General features: G+C 30.1%; 1 protein-coding gene and 1 pseudogene across 1 annotated transcript; one reads left to right on the forward strand and one right to left on the reverse strand.

The window, feature by feature from the left end:
* Nucleotides 1–6,928, forward strand: LOC125811645 (serine carboxypeptidase-like 11). The gene is made up of 14 exons (XM_049491173.1): nt 1–134; nt 832–977; nt 1,440–1,516; nt 1,964–2,086; nt 2,167–2,269; nt 2,575–2,612; nt 2,702–2,803; nt 2,907–2,993; nt 3,074–3,217; nt 4,708–4,779; nt 4,890–5,026; nt 5,675–5,788; nt 5,903–5,948; nt 6,845–6,928. The coding sequence occupies exons 1-14, from the start codon at nt 1–3 to the stop codon at nt 6,926–6,928; spliced, it is 1,407 nt and encodes a 468-aa protein (XP_049347130.1).
* Nucleotides 6,929–7,603: 675 nt separating this feature from the next.
* Nucleotides 7,604–13,005, reverse strand: LOC125811635 (UDP-glycosyltransferase 79B8-like; annotated as a pseudogene).
* Nucleotides 13,006–13,934: the final 929 nt, after the last annotated feature.

Genomic DNA, 13,934 nt, shown 5'->3' on the forward strand with positions numbered 1-13,934 from the left:
ATGAGTAGCAATAATTTGCTGCTTCTTCTTTTTCTTCTTTTTCTTCAACTTCAACAACAACAAGCTGCTTCGCATTCTACGACTGAGTATCTTCCCGGTTTGCAGGGCCGTCTCCCCTTTCCTCTAGAGACCGGGTGAGTCTCCTTCGAATTTATTTATTTATTTCCATCAAATCGAGAGGATTTATGTTTTTCTCATAATATTAGAGGCTAAGTTCAAATTTAAATTTTAAATCTTCATCTGTAGGCTCACTAAAGATACTCAAAAGAAAGGGCTTTCTTTGAATAGAAATATGCAATCTTCCTTTAGCCACCTTTTCCTGTCTATTCAAGCCTTGCATCAGTCTGAAATCTATTGGTAATTGATCGATATGTAGGAAGAAGCTCCGTTAAAACCTGTCTAATTCAAAGTAAAGGCTGAACCCGGGCCAATAGCAGTTCAACTGTTCTTTCTAGCAGGTGCAATAGCGCACTAGGATTTTCAAATCTTAAGAACTGAAACTCCTCTCCTTACAGTCAAGTGGCTTTCCACTCCTCGGCATGAGCCGAGTGGGGTGGGGTTTGATCTTTTGCTGCTCCCATTGACCACAGAGGCATGCGAGAGAAAGCGCTGAACAATGATTCAATGATTAAGGTTATGAATTTTAGAATTTAATCACAGTGGAGATGCTTCGTAATGATGATAAATATTGGTGTTACTTCTTAGTGGTTTGTAATAATGATAACTGCTACATTTTTTATTTTTTTTTGTGAAAGTAAAACAATTTTTTTTTCCAGATATTTGAAAATTCTATTTTATTTTATTTATATGACTCTATAATTAATTAAGTAGGTATGTTGGAATTGGTAAAGATGAGGAGGTGCAACTTTTCTACTATTTCTTGGAATCAGAATCCGAGCCTACAACCGATCCTCTCTTGGTTTGGCTATCTGGTGGTCCGGGTTGCTCTTCTGTCATTGCCATTGTTAATGAGATAGGTATTTTTAAAAAAAAATTTAATTTGTTCGTTTGATTTTGATATTATACAAATTTTAAGAAATTTAAATTTTAAATTAAAAATATATACTCATTTTATCAACGAATGATTACCACAACTATTTGATCACATTACATTTATTAATTGATGTTTATGATGGGTCTTTGAAAATAATTTGGATGATAAATAATTAATGTTATAAAATATTATTAAGTACTTAGTAATTTTTTCTATGTTAAAAGTGACAAATAAAAATAAAAATTTATTTTTGAAATAATGAACAAGTAAAAGTGATTAAAGGGTGTAAATATACTATATATTCTTTAAATTTTGTCAGATTAAACATCACAAATAGAAAGTTAAAGCTAAAAACTAGTCAAAATAATATTAAAAAAATATTCTTTTTAAAAAACAGATTTAATTAGCTCGAGCTATGAATAAGATTTATTTTTTTTTGGTTTAGGACCACTCCGTTTCGTGGAACAAGTCTACAATGGGAGTATGCCCTCGTTTGTACTAAACCCACACGCATGGACAAAAGTAAGTTACATGTATATGGGATAAGGCACAAGTACCCCCTAGACTATGATTGAAATTTCAGAGGCATAGCTTAATTAAACTAAGGTTCTATTATCCCCTTGAACTTATATTTTTGTAATTTTGTACAATTTTTGTCTTACGTGGTACACTCCGTGACTTCACGCAATTGAGGCATGTGAGAGATATTTGGATGCCACGTAAGCCAAAAAGGTGCACAAAATTACAAAAAAAATGGGTTCAAGAGAGTAATAGGACCTTAGTTTAGTTAAGGTGTGTCTCTGAGATTTTAGTCATAGTCTAGGGGGGTACTTGTATATTTTCCATATTTATACATATTACATTATACTTTGAATTTTGCAATTCGAAAAGTACCCATAAATTGAGATGAAAGGAGTATATAATTAAGGAAAAGTTACGCATATAAACTGTTTGATTATCGATTTTCAGATAGCAAATATAATATTTTTGGATCAACCAGTAAATACTGGATTCTCATATGCAACAAATTCAGCTGCATATAAGTACACTGATGTACAAGCATGTGAATATGTCGATGAATTTCTAAGAAAGGTATGTACTCAATTTTTGAAATTTGTTATTATAAACAAAATTGAAGTCATGTTTACTTAATCATGAATAAATTATTTCAGTGGCTCAGTGATCATCCACAATACATCTCAAATCAATTTTACATTTCTGGAAACTCATATGCTGGCACGATTATTCCAGTTATAGCCCAATTGATATTGAATGGTAAGATTTATGTCTACAATTAATAAAAATACTAAGTATATACCTATTTCAAATCAATCAGTTTGATGTACATATATATATATATATATATATATATATATATATATTAGGTTATGTACATCTTTAGTAACGCAAATATTAAATTGTATTTGAATAATTTATTCAAAATTGTAGTTGAATATTCTTAATTTGTCAAAAAATTATAATGTGTGTATAAAAAATTGTGTGGTATATATTGATCAAAATCATATATTATATCTTAATTAACACCTTTAAAGAAATTAATCTTTGATTTTGCAATGCAGGAAATGCAGCAGGAAAAGAGCCATTGGTTAATCTTGAGGTCAATTTTTGTTAACTAAGTAATTAATTACTATCATCAACATCAAGTAATCTTTTTAATTTATTTTTTTCATGCATTGTTAATTTCAGGGATATTTACTTGGCAATCCTATAACAAGTCGTCTTGAAGATCACAATTACCATATACCTTTTTGCCATGGCATGGGACTTGTATCTGATGAACTTTATAAGGTTAAGTTCCAATTAATTTGTTTTGATATATATATATATATATAAAATTACGTTTAATCTTGACATGTCAATTTAATTTGGATGTTGATTTGTCTTAATATAGTCATTAGAGAAGAATTGTGGAGGAGAATATACAAACATAGATCCCAATAATACAAAATGTACAGATGACTTTCAAAATTTCGAGCAGGTTGTATATAAATATTGTTTTATAGTATTATCGATGATATAATTTAACATGTCATAGTAAATTAAATTAATATTATGCAGATAGTAAGCAACATTAATGTGGAAAACGTATTAAAGCCCTTTTGCAAAAATGATGATGATCTTCGAAGCCCATATCAAATGTCTGGTGAAAGAAGACTACTAGATGATAAACTCATCTCCTTGCAACATGAAGACAAGTGTGCTGTAAGTTTTCCGTTGTTGAGAGACTTTAATACGTATAGTATATATCAGAAATTGGAGTTGAGGTGGTTAGACATATACCCCGATATGCTCTCAGCATAGGAGTTAGCCTATGATTCTATTGGTGTTGTTGCTGAAGGTACACACCCCTTTTCTTCTTGGTGTGAAACAATATACAAAAAAAAATATATAAAAAAGATACTAAAACAAAAGAAAGAACAAAAGAAAAAAAAATATGAATCACTTTTAGTTCGCTTTTAAAGTCAGATGGTATTCAACTCTAATTAGTTCGCTTTTAAAGTTACTCAACTTTGTTTTATACCCTTAATTAAGTGACTTCGAATTATAAAACAAAGTTGAATCACTTTCTTAGCATTATCAAGAGTATATGATTTTTTGGATACATTACTATTTGTGTATATAACTTAAATGAATAAAAAGAAGGCGGAATGACCTGGGAGGCTCCTGTACTTGGTTTAGTTTGTCAGTTGAACCCTTGTACTCATCACTTTGCCAAATGAACCCTTAAACTCAATGAAACTCTATTTTTTAAACTCCTCTAACCATTGACCGGACTTATGTGGCACTGAAATGACTTAGTTAGACAAATATGTGACCCCACGCGTTTTGAAGTAAGTGAATACAATATTTTTATTTTAAAATTATCAAAATTATAAGACAAAACAATAATAATAATTTTAAAAAAAAATTTGAAAACCTCCTTCTTCTTCACTCCACTCCACCTCGCCCCACCCCACCGCACCTTTTTTCTCTTCTTCTTCTTCAACCTCTGTCTCCACCCCCACCCCCCCACCCCTACTCCTTTTCTCTTATTCTTCTTTGACGTACACATTATCACAGTAAAATCATCAAATAAAAAATTGAAAGAAGTTTTTGCAAGAAAATATACCGTTCACCATTTTTATAAACTTAATTCTTTAAGATCTATTACTTGAGTTTACATATAAACATATTTTTTTCCAATTTGAAGTTTTCTTGATATCTCTTTTTATTAAATAAAAATAAATAAAACCTTAAATTATGTGCAAGAACTAATTATAATCTATCACATTTATGATTGAAGAAATTTTTGAATGTGAATTATGAAGAAAGATGAAAGTGGTGGTTTTTATTTTTTGGATGAAAATGGTAGAAGGTGGGAATAAAGAGGATGAAGTGGGAAGGAGGTGAAATGAGTAAGAGAGAGAGAAAATTGCATTTTTTAAAATATTATTTATTTTTAAATATTTAATTTCTGATGTGTTATTAAAAAATGACGTGGTATTTCATGTGTAAAATGAATGTACTACACACACACATCGGATGAGAAAGGGGTCTAAAATGGTGTGTTTGCACGAGTTTAAGGGTTTAGTTGACAAAGTCGTAAGTACATGGATCCAACTGTCAAATCGAGTCAAGTACAAGGGCCTCTCAGGCTATTCCGCCTAAAAAGAATACTACTAATCATAGAAATTTATTTTCAATTACTCCAGTCTGATTGGCGCAAGCATATGAGGTATTGGGCTAATGACCTTGAAGTCCAAGAAGCTCTTCATGTTCGAAAGGTACGAGGATTACAATAGGAGTGTATATATATCACATAATTTTTACTTATTCAGTATTGACTTGACACATTTCTTAAGAATCAACAGATAGAATGATAATTTTACTGCAGGGAATTATAGGAAGTTGGATAAAATGTAGAAAAGATATAGGTAGAGGCTCTCATCACAACTACACATTCACGATAGATGATGTTATACCATATCATGCAAATCTAAGCACTAAAGGTTATCGGTCACTTATATACAGGTAATTAACAGTAATCAATATTTGTTATGTTTGTGTGTATGCAAACTTCATATATTTGGCATGTGGTTAATTAGTTATTGTCAAATGGTTATAATTTTAACTTTCATGATATCCGAATAATGCAAAGTAAGTGGTCATTTGGTCCTGGAAATTAATTATTTTTTTATTTGAAAATTTTAAAAGTTGGAGTTATGTTTGGCCGTACTTTTTATAAAGAATATTTAGAACTTGAATATATTTTTTTAAAATATAATTTATACCTTTCAATTTCTAAAAATTAACAAAATCACTCAACTTGACTAATTTATCTGAAATATACTATCAGATAGGGTTGTGTCTGGTACTTCAGGTTGTATTTGAAATTGCCATATGACCAAATACTGATTTGAAATTGCCATATGACCAAATACTGATTTTTAAATAACATAATAATTTTTTTTTAAATAAATAAATAATCTTCATGATCAAACGGGTCCTAAATCTCACCAAGTGCTACAAAACTAAGAAATGATTACTAAAAAAGATGTGTGTCCCCAACAAAAATATATAGAGGAACTTTTTTCTTGTCATTAGAATTTTTTTTTTTTTTAATGTATTTACAATAATTAAATGACGATTTTTTTATTACTATTTTTATGTTTTAAACAGTGGTGATCATGATTATATGGAACCTTTTCAATCCACACAAGCATGGATAAAATATCTAAATTACTCTATTGTTGATGATTGGCTTCAATGGAACACAAATAATCAAGTTGCTGGGTAATTAATCTCCAAATTTGACATCCTTAATTACAATTATGAATTATTAATTAAAACTAATCATTATGTGAGTTGATAATGCTTAATAATTTTTATAATATCGTATCCTTGTAGTTATACGAGATCTTACTCCAACAAAATGACTTATGCAACATTGAAGGTATGGAATTAATTGTAGAAACAAGTTTCATGAAAATTGAAAAATAATTAATTTATCTCAATCAGGGGCGGCTCAACGTAATCGGAGGCCTAAAGCGAAATCTTAATTAGAGGCCTAAAATCTAAATAAACTTCACATGCATTTATTTAAAATTTATTTTTCTTACATTTTTAAATGCAAAGTATTACTTAATATTTTTTTTTATATATAAATGATTTATTCGATTTCTTTTTCAATTATTAGTTTTAAATAAGATTTTATTAATTCAACGTTGAAAAATATTATTTTACTCGGGCAATCATTATATGAATTGTTAACATAGTTCTACAAGTAATAAGTTGACAAATTTCAAATAAATATAAGAGTTAGAACCATAGCTTTGATGAAGTTGATAATTTGGTTACCCCACATTTTACTATGGTTGTTGTAATGCTTGAAAATCTGAGAAGAAATGGAAAAAGAATTTACAATTGAATTTGTTCAATTCTTTTCGACTATTAATTGATATTTTTGACAGAATATTACTCTAACTTATCAACAATTTAAAGAAGAAAGTGTAAAAGGAGTAAAAAAGAAAATAATGTGAGTATTAGTAGAGAGAGTGTAAGAAATAAAATAATATTTTCTTGATTTCTTCTATTTAAATGGGGTTGAAGAGAATAAAATAATAATTTTAAATATATACTTTTTTTTATCATAAATAATCAATATTTTTTTTATAAAAAATTAACACATAATTTATTCTTGGTAAAAAATTGAGGCCCCCTAAAATTGGGGGCCTAAGGCCAATGCCTTATTAAAGTATACATAGAGCCGGCCCTGATCTCAATTTACTAAGATTGGTTTTATTTTATATTTGTATTTTACTTTGCATTTTATTTATTTTTCTTTAATAGGGATTCGGACACACAGCTTGTACCGACAAACCTGAAGAATGTTTTGCTATGTTCAAAAGATGGATAAATCACAATCCTCTATGATGTTATCATTCTTTTAGGTTCCACATTTCATTTTACATACTAGAAGAGCAATAAATAGAAATTGCAAGGTTCAAAAGATTCTTGAAACAACCCCCATCACCAACACTCTACAAGTTGTTTTTCCCCCTTCCAAGAGATAGAGCTTCCACCCTTTTTGTTCTGTTGTTGCTGATTCGAACTCATAACATTTGGATTGGAAGTAAGAGGTGCTTATCATACTAGAAATTCCCTTTTGTCGAGGATTAGAGACAGTTTGGTTTTAAGAAATGAGTGGATTCAATTATTAAATTTAATTATTACATGTGACGAATCATAATAGCTCATGCAATTATTTTAAATTGCAAAAGGTGTCAGGTTTTAGCTGTTAATTTGAGAAGTAGTCTTGAGCGAAAAATAGATGGGAATATTTTTGCCCCTTTTTCGTAGTTAAAATATATCAAGACCTTAAAAAAAATGGCACAAAATTTGAAGAAAAGATGTATAACTCATAGGTAAGGCATGAAAACATTTTATAAACTAGATACATAGTTTATAGAATCTGAATTTCAAAACAAAATAACAATTGGTTGGGATAATTATTCATAAATATTAAGTAAATTTCTTAACAAAAATATACAAACACATTGGATTCTGCAAACCCCGTAACTTCAACATAAGATCCACCCCTGCTAATCATCTAGGTCTTTTCAACCAGAAGCCCATGCAAGTCTTGAATGAAGTTATCAATGTAGTTACTCATGAAGCCGGGACTCGAAAGAAATTCCTTCCATTTTCTATGATTCTCTTTCACAAGACAACCGATTTGGCTATCTTTATCCATCACACATTTCACAGCCTTGCACAAATTCTCCATTGTAAACAAATCATTTTCATCCTTCTCCACTTCTACACCAACCTTAAGGTGTTGTCCCATAAGCCTAGCAGTAAAAATGTGATCAATAGGCCTTGGCAAAAGTACCAATTGACAATCACACAGCACCAAAGACTCCCACATCGACCTGTTGACACCCAATTTTGGACCTCCACAATATAAATTAATCATTTCGAGCTTCTTCAATTTCAAACGATTTAAAATAACTAGTTTTATAAAAAAACAAAAAAAATAAAAAATAATATAGTTTGCAAGATTTTTAAATAGTTTTGTCACTTTTCATAATTTTTAGATGATATATATGTTTTACATAATTATGTATATAATTAGTATATTTTATGATTATTCGAAAATCGTCTCAAAAAAGATTTTATATTTTAAATATTAGGGATGGTTATAATTTTGAATTAATGAGTTTTATGAAATTCAAAATACTTTCAAGTTATTTTTAAAAACAATTTTATCATTTTTAAAAAATAATAAATATGTATATTTTTGCAATCACGCTATTTTATGAATATTTGAAAATCATCACAAAAGATTTTACATATTAGTTAAATATTTTATTAATTTACTTTAAGTTATAGTTATAATTTTGAGTTAATTAGCTTTGTAATTGAATTAATTAGTTTATAATTAAGTTAATAATTTTTTATTTTTTTTTTACTTCGTTAAGATTAAGAAGCTCATTAATTAATTTATGCTATTTCATCTTATTTAGTTTTAACCGAATTCACCAATTAAATTTAATTTGGCTAACTACTTAATTCCCATTGGCCAAGTTTGAGATCCATTTATTTATTTCCTAAAATCCAAATATAACCAAACTTTGCTCCTTGATTGGGCCAAATTTAAGATCAAATTTGGCCCAAATTCCACTCCCATTCCTTTCACCCTTCAGCAGCCCTTTAAAACACAACAACATATATCAACCCATTAATTCATTCAAATTCCCAACCCAACAAAATTAACAACAACAACGTACATCAACCAACCAACAGCCCATTACCCTCAACCCGGCCCAAATTCACTTCTTCCCTTCACAAAGAGACCCGACCCCTGCACATCTCCTTCTTCTACGCAAACCCAACAGCTCACGTGAACCAGACAACAGCAGTGTGCATTTTTCTTCTGCCTCACGCGTCAATATCCAACAACTCCCACAACTTTCTCTGCAACAACCGCCCATCTTGATCTTTCCATCAGGATTTTGGGGGATTTCGATTGAAAATCTGGTACAAGCAGCAGTCCGTTGGTCTTTGGGGAAAGGAATTTGAATTGAAGATTGGATAGGAATTTCCTTTTTGGTCCTTGCCCTCGTCCAATTTTCATCCCCAAGAACAGACCCTAGAATTTCCTCTATATAAACGTCGCTTTTTATTCATTGTAGAGTGGGGGGGAAAATTTTTTTTAGGCACCAAAAATAACTAAATACTTACCAAATACACTTCAAGGAAAAGAGTGAGGTTGGATTAAGTTGGAAAAGGTTGAAAAAAAAAATATATAGTCAAAAGGAAATACATAGAGATAGGAATAGAACACAATCCATACTCTAGATTCATTCGAGTATAGCAAAATAGGTGCGAAAGAAGTTCTTTCTTATTTGTTGTTCACCGGAGCTTATCGTAATTCATCGTTGGTAAAGGTTGTGGCTCCCAAAGCTCGCCCGAGTTCCGGTTCGCTGCTCATTATAAGGTAAAGGCCTTTTCTTAGTCTCGTTCGATTCGTTTTCAAGTTCGTCCTTGTTTCTTCTATCTGGGATTTGTATTTGTGTATTGGGACAACATGTGTTAAGTTTATCTATTGTTTCATGGAGATATACGACATAGATCTTGGTCTCTTTGTTCATTTGTGTTAGTTTGGGTTTCGATTCATTGTTCTCCCCTAAAATTATGTTGATGCAAAATATACTTGCGTATTGCGTATGTTGCCGGTTGTTATGTTTCTAAGCTTGAAAAAATATCTCCTTGTGTAGATCTTTACTTGAGATGTTGAAGATTCATGCCTTTTTTTTAGTTCACTGTTGGTTGGCTATCATTGTGGGTTTATTTTCTTAACAAGTCGTAGGTTGATTATTTCGATTATATCTTAACTAGCATGACCAATATGGATCGAATAGCTTATTGCCTTACCCTCTTTTATTTATTTATTTATTTATTGCGTTTGCTGATTGAATATCTTGTACTAATTTTGGCTTGTTTGAAGCATGTCTTCTTGATCGATTAGTAAAATGATGGGTTTATTTATAAGTCGACATGATCTGATGCTTTAAATTCTTCGCTGGGGGTCATTTTACATTTTATCTCGTGTTGGTCCTCTAAAATATGTTGTGGTCGGATGCCGTAATGGTTTGTGCTTTCTTCTTCTTAGCTTGTCCATTGTTTTGAGTCAAACATAAGCGACTTATGTTAGTTCGAAATTAACTTCGCAAGTTGATCAGTTTTTTTTTTTTAGTTCTATGTTGACTGTTTGTTGTTTATTCATAAAGATTGGATGTTTGTTTAAGTGTTCCGAATCTGCTTAGTTTGTCCAATTACGAGGGTTTACAATTGTCTAGTTTGTTTAGAAATTTGTAAGATTTCTTAAATTATAATCACTGCATTTGGCTTAGATTGAAATCTAAGACCAACACTTCCCTTTGAAACTTTAGCCTTTTTGATTATTCATTCCTAGTCTAGATACTACTGCCTCCATTATCCCGCAATTATTTTATCAACTTTGCCGCAAATAGATGCTAATTCTCTTATTTGCTTATTGTTTTGCATGAAATCTGCTCCATTTGAGTCCATAATGGACTCCACCTCATCGCCTTGCATTTCAAGGGGACCACGAAGGCCCTAAAATTCTTTTATCGAGTCAGCCAATCTTGAAAAATTGAAGAACAAGTCTTTGGAGTTGACGTACAGGTCCCGAAAAGCGGAAAAATGGGTTGTATATATCCGATATACACTGATATACATCAGCTGTATACCAAAAAGGGGATCGAGTAAAATCTCCAGAAATTGCAGTGAAATTGGCCCAAAAAGGAGGCCCAAATTCAATTTCTAACTTGTTTAATTGTGTGATTATTTATTTATTTGTTTTCTTTTAAATTGTGACTTAATTTAATTAAATTCCCCAAAAGATAAACCATGTTCTTTATGTTAGTTTCTTTAAAAATAATTCATTTTTTTATCAACTCTTATGCTTATTCAAATATTTTTAGTCAAAACTTTCACTCATCTTTAATTAGATTAAAATAATGTCTTGGTTTGTCTACCGAGTTGGTTCGAATTATTATTTCTAAAAAATGACGCAAATAAATCTTATTTAATCTAGTTTTGTTAAAATCCTAATTGACCAAGTTGTTTCAATTAAGATCCAATTTTCCAAAAATTATAAAATACTTTATTTAACTATTTTTATCAAAGTTAATCGAATATCGTAAAATTATTGTATATTTTATGTTAAATTATTGTCCTAAATATTTTTTAAAGATATGTTCTTTAAGGGTTTTCTTCATTTAAAGCATTTTTTTTTCTTTTCTCATTTCAAAATTGTTCTAAGTTGAAGTATTTTTTTATTCTTTTTTTTTATTTTTAATAAACTTTAAAAATGTGTTAGTCAAAATCTTTTCAATTGATTAATAATAATAATAAAAAATATATATATATATATATTTACTTAAGTCATTTTCTCAAAAAAAAAAAAAGGGTTAATCAATTTATAAGAAATGGTTTTTGTGTTTTAATTTATCAAATTGGTTTAAAAATGAATTAAATAAATTCTAGTTAATCTAGTTTTGTTAATATTCCAATGACTTGTATTTCGAGTCGAATATTTCATTTTGGATCCCTTTTCTCTAAAAAATAAAATAAAATAAATGTGTCATTTATTTAACTTTTTTTTCTAAGTTAACAAAATATTGTAAGTTATTTTTCTTATGTTAAATCACCTTTTCTAAAAATTAGTCAAAAAATATATTTTAAGTCAAGTCGCAGGTCAACCGCATGTTAGCGGACACTTCGAATGCTTAAACCCTTCTCGAAGTGTAAATTGAACCCCGAACCCTCTTTGGTATTTTCAAATAATTTTTTCTGTTTAAATCTTTGGAAATTATAAATTTTCTTAATTTCTTTAAAAAATTAAGTGGCGACTCTTTCTAAATATTTCTCAAATTGTTTTATACTTGGAACATTTCAAAATAGTGATTTTTCTAGAAATAGTTAAATTACGGCACAACACGACCCATAACCACAGTGAGTGACGAAACAACCAACTGATTTGTGTCTTAAAATCTCCAATTGTGGCACCCAACAATCAAGAATCAGTCCCTTTTCTTGAACCCTTTGTTTGAATCCCTCTGGCAAGGCTTCTTCTACTGAATTTGTCCCTTCAGGTGGCTTAACAACTAAAAGAAATGGTAACTCAGTCAGTTCAAAGCCTAAAACAAGTTGTTGAAACTGTTTCTTTTCAAGAATCATTTGGCTCCCAAATGCACAGAACACTACTGATCCTGGTTCGAATTTCTCGAGCCAATTTGATAATTCATGTTGCTCCTTTTTGGGCTCGGGAATTACAGGTCCAGTGTAAAGGACTGGCTTTTCAAGTAGTGTTGCTAGGTAGTCACAAAAGATTCCTTCAATCTCTCTACATGTTTTCACAGCTATTGCATCACATAGTGAAAATCCCTTCATTCGTTCTTGAAACGTCACCCCCTTGCCATATTCATGATATAAAAATGATAACAACTTAGCTTCACTTTCACGCAACACCACAGTAGTAGAAGGGTAACCTGGAGGGAGATAGATACCATTTGAAAAATTTATAATCACAAACATTTATTTATAAAAGTAACACGGGCTGACCTGGAGGTGGCTTTACTAGCTCAGCAGCAGTTGATGTCATAAAAGTAGCCTTATCCGTTTGTTTACACGCTGCAGCAGGGGAAACAAGTAGGAAAAACAGAGTCTTGAAGTCTCAACATGAGGTATTGTCAGTTTATGTAATGTGATGAGATTTAGGTAAAGATTGAGTTTTTGAAGTCTAATTTCTGCATTTTTGGGCAACAAGAATGAGATTTTGTGACCTCTTTTTGCAAGTTCATTTGACAGATTCATGTATGGGATTAAGTGACCAAAAGCAAGCCATGGGAACATCACTATTTCCAACTTTGACTCTATGAATTCTGCCATCTTTTTTTTTTTTCTCCTTTGCCTTTGATAAATTGCTAACTCTTATTCAATTTATCCTAGCAGCTTGAGATAAATTTATAACTTCAATCAAATAATGGACATCTAATCAACTGGCCTGTATTAAGGGACAAAGTGGGGAATGGATGTGAGGGGTGGGGTGCGGGGACAGAGGCGGACCTGCATGTCCCTTTGTTGATTGGTTCCTTATCATTAATAGTAATATATAGACAACTGTTATTATTTATTAGTGAAATGACTCTTGTATATAGGATGAAATGAAATCATCCATAGATGGAGATTAATGGATTTTTAGCTATATAGATTGATTATTCTTTATTTTTTTAGGTGCTTAAGAAATAATGTTTCTATTATATTATTTCCTTTTGAATTATTTATGTTTTGTCAAAAATGATTATATGTGTAGGAGGACTTATGATTAAATGCAATTTTCTCCTTATTCTTTATCTTTTTCGTCTTTTGCTAGATAATTTTTTAACTTATTTGATCATATTTTGCTGACTATAGGAGATATATCTTTAATAAAAATGGTTAGAGATTCTTGCATAATTTGATTTTACAAGGTAAAATAATTTGATATGTCTAATATAATTACAACTCTTTCTTTGTTGAAGTCATACATTTAATATTATTTGTTTGTGTTCGTGAAGATATAATCCTGAGTTTTTTGAACAAAAATATTTAACTTGTTCTCTTTAGACCTCTATATAATTCTTAGATAATTTGATTACATTATATTGATAACACTCTTCAAAAAATTTATTTGTTCAGGTAAATTCATTTTTTGTTGATAATATTAGTTTATTGTGTTTGTGGGCTATAATATTTTAACACATAGAAGCAGGAAATGAGTCAATGGATATCGATATTATATTAAAAATATATAAAGAAATACATACATATACTTTCATAGTCTGGTTGAGCAATTTTTATTAACAAAAAT

The sequence above is a fragment of the Solanum verrucosum genome, unplaced genomic scaffold (assembly GCF_900185275.1).
Source record: "Solanum verrucosum unplaced genomic scaffold, falcon-dt-bn FXZP01000235.1, whole genome shotgun sequence".
Classification (NCBI taxonomy): domain Eukaryota; kingdom Viridiplantae; phylum Streptophyta; class Magnoliopsida; order Solanales; family Solanaceae; genus Solanum; species Solanum verrucosum.

What these genes read in the sequence shown, in the direction of transcription:
- LOC125811645 (XM_049491173.1), top strand. Translation starts at nt 1, where the DNA reads ATGAGTAGCAATAATTTGCTGCTTCTTCTTTTTCTTCTTTTTCTTCAA. An exon ending in ACTTTCAAAATTTCGAGCAG is followed by an intron (nt 2,994 to 3,073) that starts GTTGTATATAAA and finishes AATATTATGCAG; the next exon opens with ATAGTAAGCAACATTAATGT. An exon ending in TATCGGTCACTTATATACAG is followed by an intron (nt 5,027 to 5,674) that starts GTAATTAACAGT and finishes TGTTTTAAACAG; the next exon opens with TGGTGATCATGATTATATGG.